The sequence below is a fragment of the Emydura macquarii genome, unplaced genomic scaffold (assembly GCF_026122565.2).
Source record: "Emydura macquarii macquarii isolate MOO-44397 ecotype Brisbane River unplaced genomic scaffold, CSIRO-AGI_Emac_v2 contig_839, whole genome shotgun sequence".
Classification (NCBI taxonomy): Eukaryota; Metazoa; Chordata; order Testudines; family Chelidae; genus Emydura; species Emydura macquarii.
The window spans coordinates 1,679,712-1,705,296 of NW_027130976.1; the positions used below are offsets into that span (position 1 = coordinate 1,679,712).

Genomic DNA, 25,585 nt, shown 5'->3' on the forward strand with positions numbered 1-25,585 from the left:
CTGATGTCAAGAGAAATATGTTCTGTTTTCCAGTACCTATAGATGAAACACTATGCCACACACAAATCAAGGACTGAATAATTTTCAGGCTACTGAAGATGAAAAATGGCCCTGCAAATGGGATTGTAGCCCAAAAAAGCCCCCAAAACACCCAAAGCATTTTAAAAACTCCCAACAAAGGCAAGAAACCCAAATACCAAAAAGAACAGGAGAGAGATCTTGTGGCAGAATTTTTTAGAAAACATGTTTGGTTAATTTTAATCCTTTAGGTTTGTCTTTTGATACAATAAAATAGCCTTTCATATGTCTTAGAAAACCAAAATACATTTTTAAGTTGTTGTTTAATGGGAAAACTGTAACTTCTTTGCATCTTTCAGCTCTTTCTCAAAGGAAAAATTGTTTGACTAATATTAAACTCTTAAGTATTTCTGTTATGCTTTTGATGTGCATGGTACTTTGCATACAGCACCAGGTCTCTGTCCCAAAGAGCTTGCATTCTAAGTTAAACATTGAAATATCAAGGAAGAGGACATATGCTTTTTTTTTTAAAATACCATAATTTATCTCAAAATATATTGTCACTTCTTGGCCTGAGTAGTTAGCCGTATTTGGGTCCTTGCCAAGTTGTTTCCTTTAGGAGCAGAAATTAATGATACAAGTCCGGTATTTCTTTGATGCAATCCTGTTCATTTGCAAAGAATGTATAAAGTCCTGTTTCCATGTGGACCACAAGAACAAAAAGTAGCAGAACAGTTACCTTGCTCAAAATTTCCAAGCCTGCCTTTCCAGCCAGTCTTGTGCCCCAACGAGCTCTGTCTCTGTTCCCTCTCAGAGCCATGCTCATAACTGTTTCTCTGGTTTTCTGGTTGCTTCCTGTCTCTTCTATTCATGCAAACACTGCTGCAACCAATCAATGCCTCTTGCCTTTGCAATCAGTTCTCAAGGAAACCCCTCATTTGCCTTGAGATCTGGCTCAAACCTTTCCATGTGGCCCGGTGCCTTGGGAAGTGGTGTCAGCTCAAGGAGCTCCATAAAGGAGCTTAACTGCTTCTTCCATTTAGCCTGAATGGAAGATGGCTAGCACGCCCATCAGCTTTAATGATGTCTGTGATTGCCTGTAGATATGACGTGCTTGATTACAGCCATTGACACCTTCCAGCATAACAACATATAATCATTCATCTCTCTACAAAATATTTGTAAATATTACTGCATTGATTTGAGGGCTGTTTATCCTGCAAACCAGACTCTGTTCTCAGTGTACCAATATTTACTCTGCCTTGATTTACCTGTATTTGTCTGTTTTAATAGCTGAGATTGCATGTGGTTTTATGGTGCTGGTTATCTCCCTAAGCTGGAAATGAAGAATCAGTGAAAAGTAGATGGTAATGTGCCATTTTCTTTTCAGAAAAGCCATGTCAAGTGGAACAACTTGACCGAATCCTTCTGTCTGGGGTTTATAATGTGCGCAAAGGGAAGACGCAGTTGCACAAGTGGGCAGAACGCTTGGTGGTTCTCTGTGGCACCTGTCTCATCGTATCCTCAGTGAAGGATTGCCATACAGGAAAGATGCACATTCTACCTCTTGTTGGAGGGAAGGTGAGGCTCTTGGACCTAACTAGTTCTTCGTTAGTTTTCTGTAGATAATAATATGGAAATGAAGGAGCCACCATCGTTTGTTACCCACAAGAAGTCAGTCGAGGCCTTTTTAGTGAGTTTCTCTGTTAAGATGTTTGAATATGTCTTCCTGACTCATCTCTGCGTATTTACTAGGCAAACTTTAGTTTAATAAAACTGTGAAAGGAATGCAGGTTCTGTGCTTCAGTCATAAATTACATGGTACTTTTACATGTATTGGTTCTGTCCAGCAATTCATCATGGCCCAGAAATAATTACTTGTTGTGTCTGTTCCGTAGGTGCTGGAACTAGGGATGCTGGAGGTGCTGCCTAACCCCTGGCTTGAAGTAGTAGTAACCCAAACACATGATTTCTACCTTCCACATCCCCATTATAAAAATTGTTCCAGCACCACTGGTCTGCTCTAACAGAGAGGTTCTGAAAGGGAGCTTTTGCTGCATATCAGCCAGAGGGGACTAACTTAGTAACTGTACTTTACCAAGTGTCTTGTGTTGGTTTTGTGTAACATCCCCAACAGCTGAATTTCAGATTCAATGGAATTGGTGACATTTAGCCTGGGCTACTTTGTTCTTCTTTCTCCCATTTCAGGTGGAAGAAGTGAAGCGTCGGCAGCGTTCACTTGCTTTCAGTTCTGTTGGTGCACAAGCTAAAACCTACCATGTTTGCTTTCGAACGCTGGCAGAGTACCAGAGATGGCACCGGCAGGCATCCACGGTGAGGCCCAATAAGCTATAGGAGCTAGTGCTCTGATGAAGGGCAAGAGGAGAGAAAGTTTGCAGAATTTTGGAACAGGCTTACTCCCGAGACACAGCTTGTAACTCATATTCTTAGAGGGTATTGAGATCACATGAGGGCTTCCCTTGAACTATGATATCTGTGGGGTGGAGGCTACTCAGACACTGCATGTCTCTCTGATCTGCTGGATGCTTCATTTCAGCATTCTATGAGCTGCAGCCTATACAGCAGCTATGCGTTGTAGTTCTGCGCCATCCCACACTGATAGCACTATTCATGTTAACCAAGCATCTGACGTTTATTGCAGTCTTCAAAACTAATCCCAGACGCTGACTCCTCTTTCTTCCCAGCAACAGCAGTCTATAAGCCCTTTCTACTGCACTGGCTGTTCCACCTGAACAATGTGCTAGACTCCCAGAGAACTTCTCTGATGGATTTGAATTAGCACAGAATCCAAACACTAGCAGAGGAGGTGGATTCTCTTCAGTTCTACATGCTTATTCCACATCAGAGCGGAGTCAGAAGGGGATGGCTTCAGCACTGAGCTTCAGTTCAACTTCAGCATCCAGTTTATGTGGCAGGCCTATTAAATCCTGAAGGGATTCCATTTCTGGCATCATTTTCTCTCTTTGCAAGTGAGGAAGAAGCAGAAAAAATGAGCATGAATCTCACAACTCAGTGCTGTGGTCAACGTGGGTGTCTGAGACCCTCTTCATTGTTGGGTTTTTGGGCATCAGATACTTCAGGTGCATTGGCACAGACTCATTTGGTATTGGCTATATCAGACTTGTGTTTTGTGTTGGGCCTTTTGGCTTCGGTACTTCTGACATTGGAGATCTCTGCATCAGGATCTTCAGCACTGGGCTCTTTACTGGGCATGTTGGCATCCACTGTTTTCTCCATCTTGGGTTTGCCATTATCAGGTCTTAGTCCATGACATTGCTGTTACAGCATCACCTGTTCCTTTTGTTCCAGGCTTTGGTAGTGAGTCAGGTTCCAATGTCTCTATCCTTGTCACCACCTCCTTAGACTGGCTTTGTCATCGTATTCTTCCTTGGCCCCTACCAAGGAAGCCTCTCCTGCTTTTCCGTTTTTATGTTTCACTGATGCCATACCCTAGTGGGGTTAGTCCTGAGACTCGGAAGGCCCTAGAGTTGACCTTACTGTTGTCTGGGCAAGAGGACTTTGGAGCAAGGGATCCCACTGTGAAGCTCAAACCCAATCCTAGATGTCAGTGAAGAAACTAGTGATAAAGCAGAAATAGCCAGAGAAAAGGATGAAAATGATTAGAGGCCTAGAAAGTCTGCTGTAATGGGGTGTTCCTGTTGATAATTTCTCCGATTACAAGAACCAGGTGACATTCAATGACACTGAAAAGCAATCAATTTAAAACTAATCTAAGGAAATACATTTTTATTTAACCAAAAGCCAAGAGCTTACCAGGATTCAACAAAGACTAAATGCTTATACAGGTAGTAAGGACACACACAGTTACTTTAGGTAGGATTAAAAAATGGGATATAAACCATCAAACTTCAGTGCATGAGCCAGTCTTTAACTGACAGGCGGTGTTTCTCTGTGGACAGGTTATTGTATTGTCCACTGTTAAAGATAGGATTCTGGGTTACATGGAGCTCTGGTCTGATCCACTATGATGATTCCTGTGTACTACATAGCATGTTTACTGGTGATTGATAACTGTGCTAACTCAGGCTATAGATAGTAACAGCTTCTGGTGTGAAATACAGGTTGAGAGAGAAGGTCTTATGTTTGCTTTGGCTGTATAAAGAATCCAATTTCTCTATGCCAGATCTTCTGTGTGTTTGACTTGCATTTGTTGTTCTCTGCTTTACACTGATTGTTCTGAATGCTAGCAATGGCTTCTTGTATAAAGTGAACGGCTTCCACTATATAGGCCAATGTATACATGTTTTCACTACTAAAGACTTTGTTCCTACCTGCCGTAATAATTGTGAAAATAATTCAGAAGCTCCAGCTGGTACAATGTGCAGCTGTCTGCCTCTTTTACTGTCAGTTTAAGGCAGAGGTTGCAGTTGTCAAAGCAGTTCATGGATCATTCCCCAGTGTAGTAGAGACTTGCCAGCATTGGGCCCATCTGCTGCCTCAGTTTAGCTCCTTTCTCCCTCTCCCCTCAGTCAAGCCAACCACCTTATCTGGTGCTTTTGAATTACTCTCCCCTTCTGGGGTCTGGTTTATTCACAAAATAACAGTTAGCTCAAAGCCAGAGTCTCCCGACCACCTCCCCCCCGGCTCATCAGTTCCTTTGAGACTTTCCTAGTGCTTAGTAGTCCTTCCAATCCTTTACCAGGGCTTTGCCCTCTTTCAAGAGCTTCCCAGTCCTTTATAATCCTCTTGCATCTGAGGTTTTCTTCCCACAAATCTCTCAGCTGAGTGTTTTTTTCATAGTCATAGAATCTAAGGCTAGAAGGGAGCATTGTGATCATCTAGTCTGACATCACCTCCCTAGCAGGCTTCTGCTCCCTGCAGGTTCCTTTCCCTCTGCCTGGGAACTATGGAAAATTGTCTCTATCCTGATTTCGCTGTAGTCTTCCTAAAAGAAAATAGGCTGCTCTTATATCTTTCAGCATGCCTTTTTACATAGTCACATGACCTTCCTATTCCTTCAGACCCCTCACCTGAAAAGCAATCCAGTCTTGGAACAGTTGCACATGCATCCCAGGACCAGTGCCTTGTTACACCCAGCTACATAAGAGACCAAATATCAATCTTTGAACTGCTGAGAGAGTTCTGCTCCTGTGGGACTGTGCAGATCATGAAGCACATGAGTGCCGGGGACAAAGTTCTCTGAGTCAAAGGCATAATGCTATGAAATTAACTTCCAAAGGAGATTGGATGTTTACAGAGTCTGAGCACCTTGAGAAAATATTGCAAAACGACCTTTGATAGTACCTTTCCAGCATAACAAGAATGGCATTCACAACACTCCAAAAACAAGCAAACTGAAGAAAAACCAAAAGAAACCCGTATCCCAAGAAGAGTTACTACAACCTACAAGGGAGAAGAGATTCCCTGGAACCTAGAAAGTACTCCACTGTTACCACTCTGATATGGAAGGTGTTCAGATATTATGTTGATAGGCAGCGGTATAAACCCCTAAGATATGTTAGATATTTTTCTCACCCTGGATTTCCCCTGCAATTTGGGTTGGCTGGTATTCTGAATAAAAAAATGTATGCAAGTCAGAGTTGTGCCTTTCCTGTGCCCTTCTCCATGGTCAAATCCCAAACCCAGTTTGTAAACCTGTCCTAGGTATGCAGAATCTGCCTCTGGCAGATACCTGAGAGGTGATATTTTCTTGTGCTTTGTTAGCACTTGTCTAGCTTGTTCTGTCAATAAACTATCATTGAATTAAACTGGAAAGAAAATTCATTGTAGCTGTAGCTCTTTTGCCCTTGTCTTTTTTTCAGGTGGTGTCTCAGCAACTCAGCACAGTTGATCTATCATGTTATAGCCTTGAAGAGGTACCTGAGCATCTCTTCTACAGTCAAGACATTATCTACCTCAACCTGCGACACAACTTTATGCGACTGGATGGATCTGGGGGTCTTGACTCTCTCTGCAGGTCTGCAGAGAACTATTTTCTATTACATTTTGGAGTTCTGGATTATACAATCGGGTCAGGAGGAGGGAGTGTATTGAGGGTCCATGGTCTTTGTGGGAAGTGGGCATACTGGTAAGAGATTGGTCTTTGAAGGGATTCTGCCTTCCTTAAGGTGATGGGGACTGGGAAATCTAATTTTTGTCTCTATTCACTGTCCAACTGCCAGCAATTTACAGTATGTACTAGCTGTCCTTCCATATGTTCCTTTCATATTAAGGAGGATTGTGCTGAGGCTTGTGTGGTGATATGTTATTATATAGAGAAGATATGGTGGTGATTATAATGCCATTTGCTAAACGGTCTGGCAGCACTGTTAGACATAAGAACAAATGCTGAGAGAGAACATGGTACTACAGTCAAAAGTAAAAGCTTGTACTAAGGAATGCAAGTATAAAAGAAGCCTGTTTTAATTTGCCTATAATGCTGTCGCACATTCAGACTTGGCAGTGTTCATGAGACTTCAGCTTTATACTGAGAACTTGTAATAAGCCATTTACTGGGTAGTGGGAGATGCATGATGGGTTGTACGCTAGGTACAACGAGCTCTAATAAATAGGAGAGTGTAAGGACCCAAATAGACCTAAAAATAAGAGAATCTTCAAAAAGAATCCCAAAATAAATCAGAATCCATTGTAAGGGATGAAGCAGAGCAGTCTTTCTTCCTGCAGGTCTCTGCATTCTTTTACTTGCTAACAAGGGGTTCAGGCAGTCACTTTGTGAATATTGAAAGCCAGCTGGAGTTCTGCAGCAATGTAATCAAATAGCTGTGTTCTGTGGCAGAACTGCCTTGAGAATCTGCAGAAATGCTCCTTTGATTTCTCCATGTATTTTTAGATGTCCATTTCCATGGTGTTTTGTCTACCTCCTCCTACAGAACAATGAAATATTCAGATGACTGTCAGTTTAGATGAAAGCTGATGCCTTTACTGTGCAATTTCATCTGGGGCTAGAGTCTAGTCTGTTTTCCAAGTTCTATTTCTGAGCTTGTCTTGATTTCCTACCTGCTTAGTAGCAGTGATAATAGTAAGTTCTCTTGCTGGAAAAACTGTAATGGTCCTTTCAGGTCTATGGCAGTATTTGAAAAGCGAGACAGGAACTAGACAACATGACATTAGAATAAAGAGACTTCCTGGGCTGTTTTCAAGATGCTGTTTTCCTGGTCCCTCAGGGCAGCAGTGTGTATGATCCTTAGATTTATTGCTATTGGCTATGCAACTAAGTCTGCTTTCTAGACCCGGTATGTCAAAACCTGGGCTTCTTAACTCTCTCCCTGGCAGAGGTCATTGTCCATTGAAGCTGAAACTCCCCAAAAGAAAGGAGTTTAAGGAGACCTGCATCTCACTAGCCAGCAGCCAAGCTGGCATAAATGTCTAGGCTAGTACTATAGAGCCCAGGATGCAGTTTAGTGGGCAGTGCCAGTTTTTGCCTTTTAAACTTATTTCTCATGCATGGTCACTAGATATCCACATGTGTTAGACCACAGCCTTGAGAAAGGAGTGACACACCTTACAGAAGAGGAGTCCTTAGTCTGTATCCCTGAGACTGAGAATGGCGAGCAGTGGAGTATCTTGTTAGAGGTGGAACGTTTTAACGCTCTGAGGTGGTCTGTGACATTCCCAAAGAGTTTAATTAAAAATCAAGATTTAGTGAAAAAAGAGTAAGAAGATCCAAATACAACAAAAGAAACAGTTTGTATGTGCATCTATTCTTCTCCTCACCAAGAGCCAAACTGGGTAGGTACCTCTTCTGCTTAGTTACAGTACGGTATTAGCTTTCCATTTTTAGAGCCCTTCTCTGCCAGCCTCTCCAGCCTTGTCTTCACAAGTGGAAAAAGGTGTATTTTAGCATGTGTTAGCAGATAGAGCCAATCTGTGGAAAAAACCCTGGGGGGAGCCTAGACAGCTAACGTGTCAGGTTTACCTTGACCAGTTAACACATGTTAAAACTACAACAGCCTTATCTACACTAGAAGTGCATATATGTAGTGTTCTTTGAGTGATCTGTGCAGATTGCCACTTATGGGCTGCATGGGCAGTGCATCTTGGATGGTGGAACAGTCTTGTAGCAGTGCCTATTAAGTGCTCTCGTACCCCCTCTTGTTCTCCCCTCACTGTTACTGAATGTTCTGAAGACAGAACTGTAAAAAGGGGGCAGCGCACACCAGCTATGTGAGTTCCTTCCAGCCACACTTGCAAACAGACAGGGAACCTGGCTGTTTCAATCTGACGTGGATTGGTCAATCAAAACACACAGCCTTTGATAGTTTCTTAGTTTAATTTAAAGTTTAGTCTTAGCCTTATTATTTTAATACATTCATTTATTTTGATGTTGAATAAGTTAATTTATTGTATTCTGTTCCTTGGCATGGATTTGCAAATCTCATGGTGGAACCACAAAGGAAGAGGGCAGAATTTAGAAGGAGAAACTCTTGTTCTACTGTGTTCCCTGCTTCAGATGCCTACGTTCGATGTCTAGCCTGCTTGGGAGCAGGCCATTATCTATCGCACTGCTCCGTATGCAGCACCTTCACCTCATGTGCTAGAAAGGAGCATTAGAACAGGCTGCAGGACTTGCTGCTACAGGTCACAACTACAAGCAGTTAAAGCCTCCAGTTCCAATCCAGTAGCATCCATAAGAATGCATGGGCTGGCTTCAGCCCCCACAGAGGCTAAAAAGCATTCTAAAATTCAGACGACGTTACTAATCTCCTTTTTTGGGAGCTGACTGTAAAGCCATAGTACTGAGGAATCCACAGCCATCTGATCTGGCCAGCCAGCAGAGCAGGACCCTTCAGGGATTGGCATCTATCAGCAGCATTAACATTAAAGCCTGTTGGTGCAGGAAATGCCATGCTGTAGCTGATTTGAGAAGAGGAGATACAATGTTTAAGAAAGAACTTGGACTATTTCAGAGAAATCTTGAGCTTGCCCTTGTATATATATTTGTCACTAAGCACTGTGCTTTATGAATAATTTGTACGCTTGTCATTTAGGTTCTCCCAGCTGAAGGGCCTAAACCTGTCCCATAATAGGCTGGGGAAATTTCCTGTGTTACTTTGTGAGATCTCCACTCTGACTGAACTCAACATTTCCTGTAATGGACTTCATCACCTGCCAAGCCAGATTGGCAACCTATTAAAGTGAGTGTGTGATTTTTGTCTTGTCCTTTAAATGCCTCTTATCTGTGGTTGTAGACTTGCCCTCTGTCTTGGTTTGAGTGCAGACTGAGTAAAGGCATCACTGGTGAGATAAGTCCTCTTGTTCTGTGGCCCTTACTGAGAACCTAAGAGTGGCTTTGGCAGCATGACCCAAGGATCCCGCTAGCCAGGAGGTTACAGGCATGTCCCAATTTTGGGACGTATATTCTGGTGCAGGAAAAAATGTCATGTGAGGGCTTACATGAAAGCCAGGATCACACTGTTTATTAATATCGTTGTGAAATGTATGTACAAAAACTGTAAGGAGTTTTGTGTATATACATTGAAAATATATGGTATGAATCACCACCAGAAGAGAAAAGTTTTCTATAGTTCTCTGTCAGACAAGGGTAAATTAAGCATTGTAAATGGATGCCCATTTACATACAAAGTTATCAAAAGGATGTGAAGTCAACAGGGAAGGACCACACAGGAAAAACAAGTTACAGGTAATACAGTCTCTGAATACAGACAGTGAACTTTGGGAAGTATAAGTAGAAGGTAAAGAAGACACTCTCTTATCCTGCACCTAGGAAGTAAACAGGCAGCGCATTTACATTCATGAGAATGGCATCTTAAATGCTGCAGAGTTATCCAGTTAGTTACGTTTAGTTTCTAGAAAATCTGTTATTTTGTTTCTGAAAAGGTATGTGCCAGACTTCCATTACTTCACCTGGACAAAGGATATGCAGAGCTCATGAAGTACAAATGGCTCCTGGAGAGAATCATTGCTCATATTCATTAAATTCTTTACAGCTAACTTGGCCATACACACACACGTATGTGCAGAGCGGTCTTCCTTACCCACATACAAGCTCAGTGAGGAAAAGGCCTATGTAGGATACAGTTTTCATAGGGTTGTAACTTAGTCAAATAGGAACCTTCTTTCCTCCATAACCCTCAAAGGATCTTCTCCTCCACTAGGGGTATGTCTACACTGCAGAGTGAAGTCAACTTACTTAAAGTCGACTTTCACCCACCAATTTTTAGAACTTGCTGGATCGTGTCCACACCACGCTCCTTGCACCAGGCTCGTGTGTCCACACTTGCCACAATTGTGTCGGCAGTCAAAGCAGTGCACTGTGGGTAGCTATCCCACAATGCAACTAGCTGCGGTGGCTGTTGGGACGAGATTCATCATTCCATGATGCAACACTCCTTCCCCTTCCGTTCTTCCCCCAAACAAACAGGAAACCAATTTTCACACTGTTGGCTTATGCCGCGTGCTTGCCATTGCTGCGGAGACATGAAGCCAACTCAACTCTGCACTATAGTTGTGAGCATCACAAATACATCTCAGCTTATCATGGAATATTCTCAAAGAAGACTGAGAATCCAAGACACGGGCAACAACTATGCCACCGAGGCTGCCCTGCTACAAGTCATCGAGCAGAACAATTCCCGATTGCTGCAGGCCATAACGCATCATTTGCAGTCTCTGGAGTGCCGGTTCTGGTCCCAGGAAACAAGCACAGAGTGGTGGGACCGCATCGTTATGCAGCTGTGGGATGATGACCAGGGGCTGCAAAACTTTTGTATGCAAAAGGCCACTTTCCTTGAACTTTGCTCAGAGCTGGCCCCGTCCCTGAAGTGCATGAATGCTCGCTTGAGACAAGCTCTGACGGTGGAGAAGTGAGTGGCCATCACTCTGTGGAAGCTGGCAACCCCTGACTGTTACCGCTCGATTGGGAATCACTTCGGAGTCGGTAAATCTACAGTTGGAGCTGCTGTGATTCAAGTGTGCAAGGCCATTAATAGACTTCTGCTATGAAGGCTAGTGACTTTGGGAAACGTGCAGGACATAGTGGACGGGTTTTCCGCGATGGGGTTCCCAAACTGTGGGGGGGCTATGGACAGCGCACACATCCCTATCTTAGCTCCTGCCCACCTCTCTACCGAGTACATAAACCGCAATGGTCCTGCAAGCCCTTGTAGATCACAGGGATCGTTTTACAGATATCTATGTGGGGTGGTCTGGAAAGATGCATGACGCATGCATATTTCAGAACTCGGGGCTGTTCTCTAACATGCAGGCGGGCACTTTCTTCCAGACCAAAAAATGAACATCGGGGGTGTGGAAATGCCAATAGTGATCCTGGGAGACCCTGCTTACCTCTTGCTCCCTTGGCTAATTAAGCCGTACACCGGGCACCTTGACAGCAACAAGGAGCGTTTTAATAACAAGCTAAGCAGTTGCAGAACGGTTGTTGAATGTGTGTTTGGGCGTTTAAAGGCCAGATGGAGAAGTCTCCTCACTAGGCTGGACATGAGTGAAAAGAACATCCCTCAGTGATATCTGCGTGCTGTGTTCTTCATAATGTGTATGAAGTGAAAGGGGAAAGGTTACCCTAGGGTTGGGTTGTGGAGGCAGAAAGACTGGCCACCAATTATGAGCAGCCATATGCCAGCAATACGCTGAGAGCTAACCACGTAGTGCTTTGCATTAGGGAGGCATTTAAAACCAGGTTCTGCAATGAGATGCAGTAATGATTTCTGTTCCTGTATGTTATGTGCCTTTGCTTTAAATCCCTCCTACCATGTACGTCATTACCCTTCAAATCCCTCCCAAGCAAGATATGATTTAATAAAGGAACGTGTTGAAACGATGCAAACGTTTATTTATGAACATTCAAGTCGGTGGGGCGGGGGTCTGGTGTTCATTCACAGTCTCAAATGGTAGTGTGGTTGCTTGCAGGCCAGCTGTTAGCGGAGCCGCTGCTGCTTTCTGCTCACCTCCACCAGGATGGAGTGCATCACGTACTGCAGCCTGGCCATTCTCCTCTGAGATCGCTTGGGCGTTGGGGAGGGGGAGGGCAGCAAAGCCATAGGCTGAGGAGCATTGTGGAGGGGCTGCAGCGGCACTCTGTCCAGCCGCCGCTCCTCCTGAAGTTCCACAAACCACCAGAGCATGTCTGCTGGTCGCGCATGATTTGCAGCATCTCCTGTGTGGTACTGCCGTGCCAGTGTAGACGCAGGCTTTCAGAGATCGACGTAAGTGATATTACGTCAACCTCTGTTGCCAGTGTAGACCAGACCTAGGACTATCTACTCAATTTCTACCATTTGCCTCCTACAATTTTTCATTTGTAATAATGGGAGAGAGGATATTTTATTTTTCATTCTCAAAAACAGTTGAACTGTTTTTGCGCAAACTTTAACACAAAAAGTCACCCTCAAGCAGGCCTTGAGAACATCATTGTGAAAGTTCTGACTGACCGAAAACAGGTGATGGAAACAGCTCTGCAATCTTATCAGTGGGTGTCACCAGTGCTTTAGCTATAATAATATATTTGGTTACTCTTTCTAATACAGCGACTGTAGTGCTCTGTGGGATTCTGAGAATTGGATGGGGAGGTCAGTTAGTTCTTATGTTTACGTTACTGAATTATTTGATTTGATTGGAGATAATTGATAGGTCTCTTATTTGTATTATTAAAAGATTGTGATGGGTGCCTACAGCATTGGATGGCTTTTTAGTTTGTAGAAATCCAAATCCAAGTAAACAAATAAATGTTCATCCATTTCATTCTCACCCATAACAGTTTTACATTCAACAACAAACTTTGTCCAAGCCATGGGAACAGCCTTGGGTACTAGGATAACTCCCCAATATGCCAGCCTCTTCATGGGCCACCTTGAGGAAGAATTTCTGGACAAACGCATCACAAAACTAATGATATACCTTAAATACATCGATGATATCCTAAACTCTCTCATAGATTTCCACCACAACTTCAACAACTACCACCCATCCATCAGATTTTCTCTCGGACATTCACACATTAGCATCAACTTCCTGGACACCATGATCAGCTTCACAGTAGAACCCTACAGGCAAATATATACAAGAAACCCGTGGATCACCACACTTACCTTCACAGATCTAGTAACTACCTGTGAAGGGAGTTTCATTCAGTGCTAGGGGCACTTCCTTGTGGCTACATATGGGAATTAGTTCTCTTCCAGTCTGGCACCACTTCCCTTCTTTGGGTTGCTCGCCCCATAGTCTCTCCTCCTTTCTGGGTTCTAGGTGATTCCTTTTGTGTCTTGGTCCTCTAGCCAGGTCACTATAGTCCTCCCCTTCCAGGGTGCATCAGCCCTGCTAGACAAACCATCAATCTGCAATGTCAAGCAGTCTTCTAATCCACTTCCAGGTCTGTGCCCCTTTCCTAGCCTCTGGTAGAGGAACCTGGGCCCATGCACTACTCCAGTTTCCAACCCAGGGGCCCTGTTCCCAGCAACCATGATCTGCTTAAGTTCTGACCCTGTTGCTATTTCCCTGGACTCTTTCTTTCTTCTTTTCTCTAACTTTTGGCCTACCTCAGGGTTTATCACTGGCGGTTCTTCCATTCCCCATGGCTACTTCACCCCGTTTGGCTTCTTGCCAGAGTCTTTAGTCCAAGAGAAGATCCCAGGGCCTACTGTCCACCTAGAGCTCATCCTTTTACCTAGCCAACTCCCCTCTTCTCTAAGAAGTGACTGTAGAGCTCCTCTCTACAGCCCTCTTTTCCTACCACCAACATCCTCTCTTTATAAGCCTATCCCAGCTCCCTCCCCCAGCTGTGCTTCATCAGTCATTAGAGCTGGTCAATCCCTGGCTTTCCTCCAGATGCAGTCTGTAAGGCTAATTGGCCTATTTTACCTGTGCAAGCCTTCTATTGGGTAGACATCACATCACCCCAAACACATCAAGAAATCTACAGCTAGGCACACTAATACCACAGAATATGCTCTGAGGAGACAGTGCAAGATACATGCCTTAACACACTTAAAACAAGGATGCTCCACCAAAGAAATAGATCACATCATAGAATGGGCCACCACAATACCTGAGAGAACCAGCTTCAGTTTGGGGGGGAAAAAACTCAAAAACCTCTGACTCCACACCTCTTGTCACCTAGCACCACAGAGTGGAACCCACAGGGGTATCATTAAACTGTTACAACCCATACTCATTGGAGACCACATCCTTAAAGAATCTTTCCCAACCCCCCTAGTTTGGCCTTTAAACAACCCCTCAATCTCGCCAAACTCATCATCAGAAGAAAGCTCCTCACTGACCAGGACTCACCAATTCAAAGCAGCACCAAATCCTGCCATAACAAGAGGTGCAAAATGTATAGACATATCTCTACTGCTATGCTGATCAATACCCCACACAACACATCTTTCAAGATACATGCCTATCACAACATGTGGTGTACCTTATTCAGTTCATTAAATGCCCCAATAACAACTGTGTGTGTGAAACAAGAGAATCACTATGCTCTTGGATGAACTCACAGTAAGATGCTAAAAGACAAAAACACCAGATCACGTGTGGCTGAACTCTTTTCACAAAGCAATCACTCCATATCTGATCTGTCAGTCCTCATCCTTAAAGGAAACCTACAGAGCACTGTGACAGAGTGCTGGGAACAGCTGCTGGACCAAGATTCTGATTGCTGGATCACCAGTTAAATCCCCCTGCCTGGAGTAAACCTGATGGGCAAAGCTGTGCCCATTTGATAGAATGGAGATGGACTGGAGAGAGCTACAAGGCTAATTAACCTAGACAGTAGAAAAGGCACTGGAAGGAAGTTCCAAGTGGAGGGAAGAGAGAGACTGAGAGGCTTTGTACAGTCAGAGCCAGGAGAGATCTCTCAGTGGGAAGATACTATCTGATTCTCTTCCCCCTCCCCACCCCGGCTGAGTGAGCTAAGGAATGTATGCTACTGGAAATACGGAGCTGCACAAGTTTGTAAGGGTGTTTGACCAGAATTAAGTCTGTGAGCGGCTTGTGGCTAGAAAAGAGGTAGGAACTGGATGATGCCCTCCCACACTTAAGAGGCTTGTCAGGGATTCATTGGTGGTATGAGAATTCAGCAGCCTTGACAGTGGAGGAAACTCTGAAGTGGCTGGAGAAATAGCATGAGGAGATGCAGAAGACTGCAAAGTTTCCAGCAGTCACACCACATGGAGAGGCGTTGTTCACTTAGCAGGCAGAGCAGTGAAAAAGCCTGTAGGACTTCATTCAAGAGCAAGTGATTGTACAGCAGCAGTTACTACAAAGGATGGCATCAGTGAGCTAGTTTAGATGCAGCAGTTAAACTGATGGAGGAGTTCATGGAGGTAGACCTTCCCAGGAAAGAGGACCAATCATTTAGGAGAGGGGATTGGGAAAGAAGTCTGGTGAAGCCACTGACTGGAAGGGTAGAGTGAAAAGCGCCGAGGAGCTCTGACAGGAACACACACCCTTCGCTGTCACAAGTGTGAAGAGCAGGAACACACAAAAAGAGACTGCCTGTATATGGGGAGTACAGTTTTGCCAAGTTCTGCAGTTGTGCTGGGACTCATGGGCAGGGAAAAGATAGGAAACTGTCTGCCATTTCTGTGCTAGTCAGGAGGAAGCATCAAAGGGTCCTGGTAGACATGGCCTCAGCTTGCTCTCTGCTCAGTGAGAGTTGGTAGAACTTCACTGAATGATTTCAGGACCAATTTGACATGAGTATATGTCCATAGGGATAAAAAGTGCTGCTCTATGGCAGAGGTACATCTGGAGGTCCAGGGGAAGGTTCACTTGGAAACAGGTTGGAGTAGTGGATAGGTTACCTCACCCTTTTTTGTTGGGTACTGACTGGAAGTCCTTCCTCTTGGGAAAACAAGCTGGGTTTGGGGAAAAATAAAAGGTGGGAAAAATAAACTTTTGGTGAGAGGTAGTGATGTCCAAGGGAAAGGGAGGGACAAACCAGAGGCAGATGCCTCTAAACAAGAAGTCACAAGCCAAGACAGAAAGTAGGAAAAGAGTGTTCCTCCAAGGAACGGAGGAAGGAAAACAAGTTATACTGTTTAGATGCTACTAGATAGGAGAATGCAAGCCAACTCGTAAGGGGAGCCCCCCCGCCCCCCCCCCCCCCCCCCCAAAAAAAAAAAAAAAAAAAAAGCCTGAGCAGGAGGGGAAGGAAAATAAGGACATAGACCTGGTCAATAAAGATTACCTGTTGTCATTAATGGGCATTGGGTGACTCCAGAGCTCATTCCCCTGCCCACTGATGCACCAAGGGGAAAAAAGCTCAGGTGCATTTCAGAGGGTTAGCAGAACCAGGAACCCCGAATAACCGGAAACATGGGGCCATGAGCCTTACCACAAGACCGAAGGGTGTGAGTAGGGAAAGTGCACCCTCAGGGTGCCCATGGTGTGTGGACCTGTGAGATGAAACAGAAATTGTGGGGGCGGGGCAACCAGATGATGAAAATGTCATCAATGTAGCATAGGTAGAGGAGGGGCACTTTGGGACGAGAGTTGAGGAAACATCGTTCTAAGTCAGCCATGAAAATATTGGCATACTGTGGGGCCATGCGGGTATCCATAGCCGTGCTGCTGACTTGAAGGTATAAATCATCTCCAAATCTGAAATGGTTGTGAGTGAGGACAAAGTCACAAAGTTCAGCTATCAGGTGTGCCGTGGCATTATCAGGGATACTGTTCCTGATGGCTAGTAGTCCATCTTTGTGTGGAATGTTGGTGTAGAGAGCTTCTACATCCATAGTGGCCAGGATGGTGTTTTCTGGAAGATCACCAATGGATTGTAGTTTTCTCAGGATGTCGGTGGTATCCCGAAGAAAGCTAGGAGTACTGGTAGTATAGGGTCAACATAATTACATTTTGCTTATGCTAATTTCCCTTGATTCATATAACTAGAAGCTTAACTACACAAGTGAAATATTAACCTTGAGCTTTTATACTTTTACACATCCAATTTGAGAACTGAAGCATATTAGTTGAATAATAAATAATCATGTAATAACCTTACAAGTATAGGAAGAAGTTATAATTAGCTACTGGAAAGAATAATCAAGCTGTAATTATCCAGTGTATAAATTCACTGAAAACATTAAACAGGTGACTCTCTTCTCCATCCTTGAATGTTTCTTTTCTTCCGTTTGCTTGCCACAGTCTCCAGACCTTCGCTCTTGATGGGAATTTCCTCACATCTTTACCAGAAGAGCTGGGAAACCTGCAGCAGCTCTGCTCCCTTGGGCTTTCATTCAACAACTTCACTGAGGTGCCAGTGGTCTGTGAGAAGCTCACTGCCTTGGACAAACTGGCCATGGCAGGGAACCAACTGGAAACCCTGAACCTTGGGGTGCTGAACAGGATGAGCCACATCAGATACGTGGATCTGAGGTAAGTGGATTCTAGCTCCTTGCAGACACATCAGCCGGAGTTCTCCCTGTCCCCACTTCCAGCAAAGGCAGCTGTGTAAATGCTCTAGCATGTCTCAGGTGGCATCTTGGATGGTTTTGTTCTTACAGGTATTTTCAGAGGTTGGGAAATTCCACTCCGGAGGGTATTGAAAAGAGGCCTAGAAAGGCAGGCTAATTGTGCTATGGCTGAGGTCACTGATCAGTCCTCTGGTGTTTGGTGCTGCTTCTCTGTTACTCCTTAGCAGGGAGCTCACCAGCTCACCTGGTCTGGCCTCGTTTGCTTCTCTGGAGATGAGATGGTTACTGATTTCTAGCCTGTAAATTCCTGCAGCAGTTCTGCTTAGGAAGAGACAGAGACTTTTGATCAGTTAAGAGACACATGAAAGCTCTATAGCTGCATTAATATGTATGGCAAGTGCCTTCCCGGATTCCTGTGTGACCATGCACAATACAGTTCTCTGTCCCAGAACCAGGCCTTTCATCTGTTTGCCTCTGGAAGCTGCCTTCAGCATCTCCTGACTATTAAAGGTGCTCAGAAACTGAGTGGAGCCAATAATGTTTAATGCAATAATGAATACTGACTGAACAGACATAAGGACTCCTTCTGTCTGTACCCCTCCTGGAAAATCTTCTCTCTCCTTTCATCAGGACCCTTCCTTTACCCACACAGCTCTCCTTTATCCTGGGTTTGGGCTCCAGACTCCTCTATGTCCCACCCTTGGGTGCAATCTCCAGCCTATCTGTTCCCCACTTCGTCTTGTCGCTCTGTCCCCCACCTCCCAACAGAACAAAAGTTCATTGTCCTTTATCTCTTATCTCTGAGTGTTTAGGCTGAACCACTTGAGGAGAGTATATGTTGACAGCCTGGAGGGGAACAAATCTGTTACCCACATGGATCTGCGAGACAATCAGCTGACTGACCTGGATCTGAGCTCCCTGGGCAATCTGGAGCAGCTGCACTGTGAGCGGAATCAGCTGCGGGAACTGACACTGAGTGGCTTCTCCCTTCGGGCCTTCTTTGCCAACACCAACTGTATGTCTGTTTTATCTCCTTCACCTGCCTGCTCCCTCCCCAGACCCAGGAAGAGCCGCCCTACTGCCACCCCCACACAGAAACATAGCTGCTGCTAAACACAAGTTGGAGGCTCCCTGGAGTTCAGCCCTACTCTTAGTTTCCTGTGGAGCTGTAGCCACTTCAAAGATGGAAGCAGTAGCAGCCCAAGAGCTTATCCAACACAAGGTTGTTCTGCATCCTTCCCTCCGTCCAGCACCCCATTTTGCAAAGTGCTTTTCAGACAGAGTAAGAGAGACTCTGTCCTGAAAAGCCTGCAGTTCTGGTTAAGGTTATCCAACAAGTGGGTGTAACTAAGCGAAGGAGAAGGAGGCTGTCAGAGTAGCAGGCATGGGAACATGTCCAGCTTTCAAGTTTTTTATTTTTAAAGTTATAAAACAATAGGTGCAGTTTTTAGGATCTTAACGAGATCTGTAATCCCCATTGGCCACCTGCCTATTCATTATTTCTTGCTGCCAGGGAAGTCTTGTTTCAATAACGTTGCCAAATATGCAGCTGGATGTTTCACACTAAATCAAGCTGAATCCGTTTGCTCCATCTGGGCTGAAAAATGGGAATCTTTGTAGTTTCCACACAGAGCAGCAGCAGCTCACTTTATGTATACAGCAACATGTTCCTGGGATCTAGACAGGCTTATTCCTAGGGGTAGAAAGCCATCCCCTTCCATCGAAGGGGGCTCTGGAAGTCTGGTTTAATCCTTTTCAGTAGCTGTGGTGTGAGCATGATATGTAGTACAACCAATCGTGGCTGGTGACTCTTTTCACAAGTGAAACATGTATCACAAAGTCTCACAAATTCCAATATACATCGTTGTCCTTGTAGTCATGACCAGGGGTGTCTGCCCTGCCCTGCGAGGACCGCGGCCTCTCCCTTATGCCTGCAGGAATCCAGTGTCCTTGGCTCCATGGCCATGCAGTTAGCCCTCTGCAGCTTTGCTGTCACGGCCCCTCTCCATTGCTCACCAGCGAGGAGTGTAGGAGCCATCCCTGGGCAGGAACTGTTGAGCAGCGGGGTGGCTTCCCCCATGGCCCGGGGCTCGTCATCTTCCTTGGTGTCCTGGCCAGGATGACTGCAGTCTCCCCTGCACCTTGCACTCTAGTATCTTGTTCTCCTCAGTTGTGCAAGGAGTTCCCTTCAGCCCCGCTGTGTCAGTGTCAGGAGGGATCCCCCTGCATCCCTGCTTCCAGAAGCACTCCTGATCGAGGCCATAGTAAAAGGTACCAAGTCTGATCTCGGTACCGACACAAGGCCTGAGTGCCTTATTAGAAGAGCTTTGAGCCTCATGTCTTGTTCGCAGATTTTGCACTTTTCACAAACGTGAGTTTCCCCCAGACACTTCAAACAACTCTGGTGCGGGTCGCTCAACAGCATAGGCTTCTTGCATGAAGCACAGGATTTAAACCCCAGAGACCTGGGCATGCCCCGACCCTGAGTAAACAACTAACTAATTAACTACTAACTAACAAGTTTAAATAACAACTAAATACACTATAAAAACAGAAATACCACTAGGAATACCAAGACTTGCGAGAGCAAGAGAGTGTTCCAGCACCGTCACAGGCGGTATGAAGGAAGTGGAAGGGAGGGGGACTGGCAGTGCCCTATATATGGGCACATTCACACGCTGCTACAGAGGGAGCTAGAGCTGCCCCCATGGATACCAGTAGGGGAAAAAAATCCGACACCGGTGCATGTGGCACACATGCATGTAATTCAGAATGGACACGAGCAACACATCTCGAAGAACAACAGTTACAAGTAAGTAATGATTCTTTCTGATACCTGAGAAGGGAAGAACTGCAATCTGGCTCTAGGCACCATGGGCTTTTCCTGACAGCAGATGTAACAAATGTCTGTCTGGGCAATGGAGATTTTCCAGCCCTATCTGGCCATGCTGAAGGCTTGGCACTTGGTCTCCATCCTAGCACATTTCTGGGAAACTGTTTGCATCTCTGCTCTTCCCCCTCTAGAGATCTGGACTCATTACTGTTTGCTTTATTTGATCAGGTCTGACGACTGTAAATGTTTATCCAGTACCTAGTCTGCTGACCTGCCTACAACTCTCCCGGTAAGTGACGGCACACAAAAGAACACAAAGTGAAATCCTGGGGGGCCTGAACCACTTCCTGCAAATTCTCTGGAATCCAAGCCCTGGGCCATGTGTATTGAGTGACCCAGGAACTCTCTCTAGCCACTTGGGCAATTCCAAGGAGAAACTTGTTCATTACCAAATCTGTATTTTTGCACAGATCTGTCAAAGGTCTTTGTATAGTGTCTGCCACTGTTGCACAGGATCTCTCTCTTCAAAAACTTCTGCTCTTCTGTCCCTGAAACGAACTGGGCAGGATGCTCAGTTGTATTTTTCTGTCCATTCAGTTGACTGTTCATTTTAAATGCCACTTTGTTATTTCAGGCTATTTCCATCCCCAAAACTTACATTAGTTTTAGTTAGAGCAGGACTAACTAATGTAAACTGAGCAGGGGGTTGGACTAGATGACCTCCTGAGGTCCCTTCCAATTCTATGATTCTATGATTCAGAAGGGAAATGTTTGTTCCTTATTGCTCAGCCCTATATCATGCCCATTACCCATGTGACTTCCATGGGAATCCCACCACAGTGCAAGGGCTCAACATAAATCCCAATGCCTGAGTTTTCGTGCCTCAGAAGCTGTGTTCTTGTAGGAGGTGAATATGCTTCTGGAGTTAGTCACAGCAGTGACCGGATTGGGCTTATCTGTGATGGATAATTTTGTCAGTTATGCTGGTATAATTAAGCCAGTGTATATATCATTATAACTCCTTGTTAGGCATTTGTATTCCAGAATGAGAGTGGATTTTTTCAGTTTACTTTAAACCCCTTCCAAAGCAATATCAGCTAAACTGGAAAAAAGGCACTCTTGTACTGGAGTAAGTGTGTCCACATGAGGAGTTACATCGGTAGTGCTATATCAGTTTGATTCATACTGTAGCTTCTACCAGTATAACTTTCCCATGTGGACCAGCCCTCAGTCCCATTTCCTGGTGGTGTTGGGAGCTCTCAGTTCATTAGCTGATTTTTCTGAGTTAATGAAACAACTTCCAGAATGTCCGAATGTCCCTCTTCCTGCCTTCTAGAGGAAATGGGAAGGATATAGTTCTTCTCTGAGTGATAGTCTGATACATATTCAACAGCTGGTGTTTGCTGTCCAATGTGCATGTCACAACTTTCTGTTCAGCAGTGTCCACTGGGTGGTATATGTTTCCTTCACATCCCCACTTGCTCCAATGAGAATAAGAAAGGTGGAGCCATCCGACCGTACCCAGTTCCTCCTTCTTGCTTGTGGCACAGATCAGAGCAGCTCACGTTTGGAGCAAACTTACCTGTTTCTCATGGTACACAGTTCTTATAGTTGGCAGTTAGTGATAGTGCTAGCTTTTTATTTTCTCCGAACTTGAGTTTTTCAGTGAAGAAAGGACTTTTCCTTCACTGAATGCTTGGTACTGATTGCCTGCATGGGAGACCATAAGTCCACAGACTTTAAGAGCTGTCCCTCCTGTAAGGCCATTATCTCCTGAATGACGGTCGTGCAAGGGATCTGTTCCACTTCAGCAAGGGACATATTTCAGACCATTGCAAAATCTGTATGTCCTTCTCAATGTCAACCCAGGAGTTGAGGGAGTCCCACCTGACGGCCTTCCTGATGGAGCAGTCTATGCACCCAGACTACAATCCTGTGTTCCAAGCACTGAGAATCTCTGGGGACTGGAGGTCATCAAAGTCAGTACTGGTGGTATCTTCAGCATCCCAAGGTACCCTTAAAATCCTCTCATCCTTTAGGAAGTCCCAGAAGAAATTGGCCCCCAAAAAAAGTCTTCAAAGGAGAAAAGGCGCAGATCTCCATCTCCAAGTTTGGCTCCTACCTTTGATATGTCCTCTAGGGTAGCAGATATTAAGGGTGAATCAAAAGTTAGAAAAAGTTCCATGAGGAGTGGTTCTATTACCAGCTGAGTTGATGCAAATATACCGCACATCTTGCCTGGCACCATCTTATCTACGTGGTCATCATCAGTAGTGAGACCTTCAGAGCATCCTCCTGCACCAGAGCCAGGCATAGGCCTAACTCCATCACCCTGCTGAGGTCAGCATCCCTGCCTCTGCAACTTCAGATATTAAGACTCTCCACTAGGGATTTACCGGATTTTGATATAGCCCTCACCACTGCTGCTGTCTCAGTTCCTGGAACTGACAGTCTCAGTACTGTTGTCTCCATGATTCTCAGGGCAGCTAGATCGTTACCTCCAGCACCAATTGAACACAAGAACCAGGGATCACCCAATGAAATGAATAGGCAGCTGATCTAAAACAAACATAAGGAAGTACTTCTTCACACAGTGCACAGTCAACCTGTGTAATTCATTTCTGAGATGTCGCAAAGGCCACAAGTATAACTGGGTTCAAAAAAGAATTAGATAAGTTCATGGAGGACAGGTCCATCATGGAACCCATGGTCACGGTGTCCCTAAACCTGTGACTGCCAGAAGCTGAGTGTGGATGATGGGATGGATCACTCGATAATTGCTGTGTTCTGTTAATTCCTTCTGAAGCACCTGGCATTGGCCACCATCAGAGCCAGGATACTGGGCTAGATGGACCATTGTGTCTGACCCAGGCTGACCATTCTTATGTTCTTATCCTCAGTCTCAGAAGTGAGCCGGCAACCATCCTCAGCCAGATTCCAGGACTCTGGTATATCATTTTCTCCTATATGAGAGAAGGATACTTGCCTCTGGCCAAGGCATGAGTATAATACCAACCCTTACTGGTACCAGGACTGCTCATACTAACAGCTTCTATGGCTTCTAACTACACGTGCCTATATCTGGTTGATCATTTGGGCTGCATGGGCGCCATAGTACTATACAAGCCTGATTTCCCTGACCCAAATGAGGTGTACATCAACGTCTCCTCAGTCAAGGGGATATCACTCCCCACCCTCAGTTCAGAACCACAAACAGCGGCAGGCTTCTCCCATGCTACAACTGCAAGAGCCAAAGTGTCTGATACCAGCTAATACCTCTTCATCGACCATAAATCATCCTAGACTTGATGAGGTGTATGCCAGCAACTGTAGAGATTCCCCCCAAAGAAGTGCATGATACACTGCACAGATTGCTCAATATATTACATATATCGGTACCATATTGCATAGTGATTATGATAAACAAGGACCTACTAGATCCCACAGAGACGCTGTGGCAGACACTAGCATCATTAGCACCAACCTTGAGTAGGCCAATAGACAGTACCAGGTACTGACCACAGCGTACGAACAACTCTAGTCACACTGGTACGGGGATCACTAGTAGAGACTGTGGCAAATGAGAGAATGCATGGCTACCAGAATTCAGCTTGCCAGGGGAAGGAGCAAAAAGCCTAGACATTCTTGGTAGGAAATTGTACTCAACCTTGAGCCACCAAATAAGGATACTGAACTATCAAGCAATCCTAGTAAAATATGACTACTGGTATGCCATGAGATGTTTTATTGACAAACTGCTGCAGGAATTCAGAAGTGTAACTAGTATAAATGGTGAATTTTCTGTAACTTGAAGTCTTTAAACCATGATTTGAGGACTTCTTTAACTCAGCCAGAGGTTGAGTCTACTACAGGAGTGGGTGGGTGAGGTTCTGTAAGCTGCAATGTGCAGGAGGTCAGACTAGATGACCACAGTAGTCCCTTCTGACCTTACAATCTATGAGTCTCAGTGAGTTCCAAGCCATTGTGACGGGGGCAAATTGGTCGCCAAGACAGCTCTCCAGCCAGCATTGAACCAGGGCCATGTCAACAGCGGTTATAATGCTCCATTCCTCGTGGCTGTCCTCATCTGAGTTACCTAAGAAGTTCCAGTTGGTGAATGAAGATCTCCCTTTCAAGGGATACTCTGTGTTCCACAACAAAATTGATGAAGCCATGAAATTGCTTAAGGACTTGAGGGCTACCCTCAGGTCCTTGCGGGGGGCTCTATACCTACCCTTCAGGTCCCAGTTGTAACAGGAGCAACCTCCTTACTATCAGTATAGGCCATGTGAGAACCCACCAGAAGGGGACAAAGGCTCTCAAAGAGGAAACACTCAACAGATGCCAAATCCTGTGGGACCGAAGCTCTTACCTGCAATTGTACCCTCTACCACAAGTAAGGACTTGCTTCAAGTTTGTGGGTCTCATGGCATCTTACACATTTGTTATGTGTGAGATTTCATCTGACAACTTCAAACATGACTATTGTTGGCTTATTGCCCAAGCTGGCACCACCTAGACTAGATAGATTTGTGTCCCACCATCAGTCCTCAAAACCCTGGACTGTTGGAAGGATCCCCACAACACTTGCAGGGGAGTCCCAGTCAATCCCAGTCCACCATAATTACCATAATAATCTACACCTTCACAATAGGCTGGGAAGCACATGAGAGCAACAACACACCCCAAGGCCTGTGATTGGCAGAGAAAAACTTGCACATAAAAGTACTAGAACTCAGAGCCATCTACAATGCATATATGTTCTTCCTACCAGAGACATTCAGTGCTGTTCTGTTCAGATAATCTTGGATGACACAGTGACTCTCTTTTGTCTAAACAAGTGTGTGTGTGGTGGGGCGGCAGATCTTCACAACTGTGTTGAGTGGTTCCATGCCTGTGGAACTTTGCTATAGCACAGGAATCACCTTATTGGTTGTTGAGGGGTGGACAATGTTCTGGCAAATGTTAAGCAGACACTTTTCCAAAAATCATGAGTGGTTGATACATTAGGATGTGCTGTACTATATCTTGGTGAAATGGGAGTGTTCCACACACAGGCCTGTTTGCAACAAAGAACAACAACAAATGTTGCCAGCTTCTGTTTTGTGACAGGTTGGTGTCCCAGGTCACTTTTGGATGTGTTTCTCCTTCCTTGAACCCATGGGCTCTTCTATGTGTTTTCCCCCATCTCCTTGTTCTCAAATGTGTTGCAAAAGACAGGTGTGAGGAAACCATATTGAACCAGATGGCCCCCTAGCCTGATGCAGATCTTGTGTTCAGACCTGCACCCCTGATCATATTTAAAAGAATCTCAGCTACTGTACAGGTATCTAGA

General features: G+C 44.9%; 1 protein-coding gene across 1 annotated transcript in view; it reads left to right on the forward strand.

Moving 5' to 3' along the window:
- The window catches only part of PHLPP2 (PH domain and leucine rich repeat protein phosphatase 2), a 106,934-nt gene that overhangs the window by 37,145 nt on the left and 44,204 nt on the right, over positions 1-25,585 (forward strand). Inside the window, 7 exon segments of the mRNA XM_067543414.1 lie at positions 1,409-1,599; positions 2,227-2,352; positions 5,823-5,977; positions 9,009-9,155; positions 17,149-17,379; positions 18,230-18,432; positions 20,479-20,539. Of these exon segments, the coding sequence (XP_067399515.1) occupies positions 1,409-1,599; positions 2,227-2,352; positions 5,823-5,977; positions 9,009-9,155; positions 17,149-17,379; positions 18,230-18,432; positions 20,479-20,539 (1,114 nt within the window).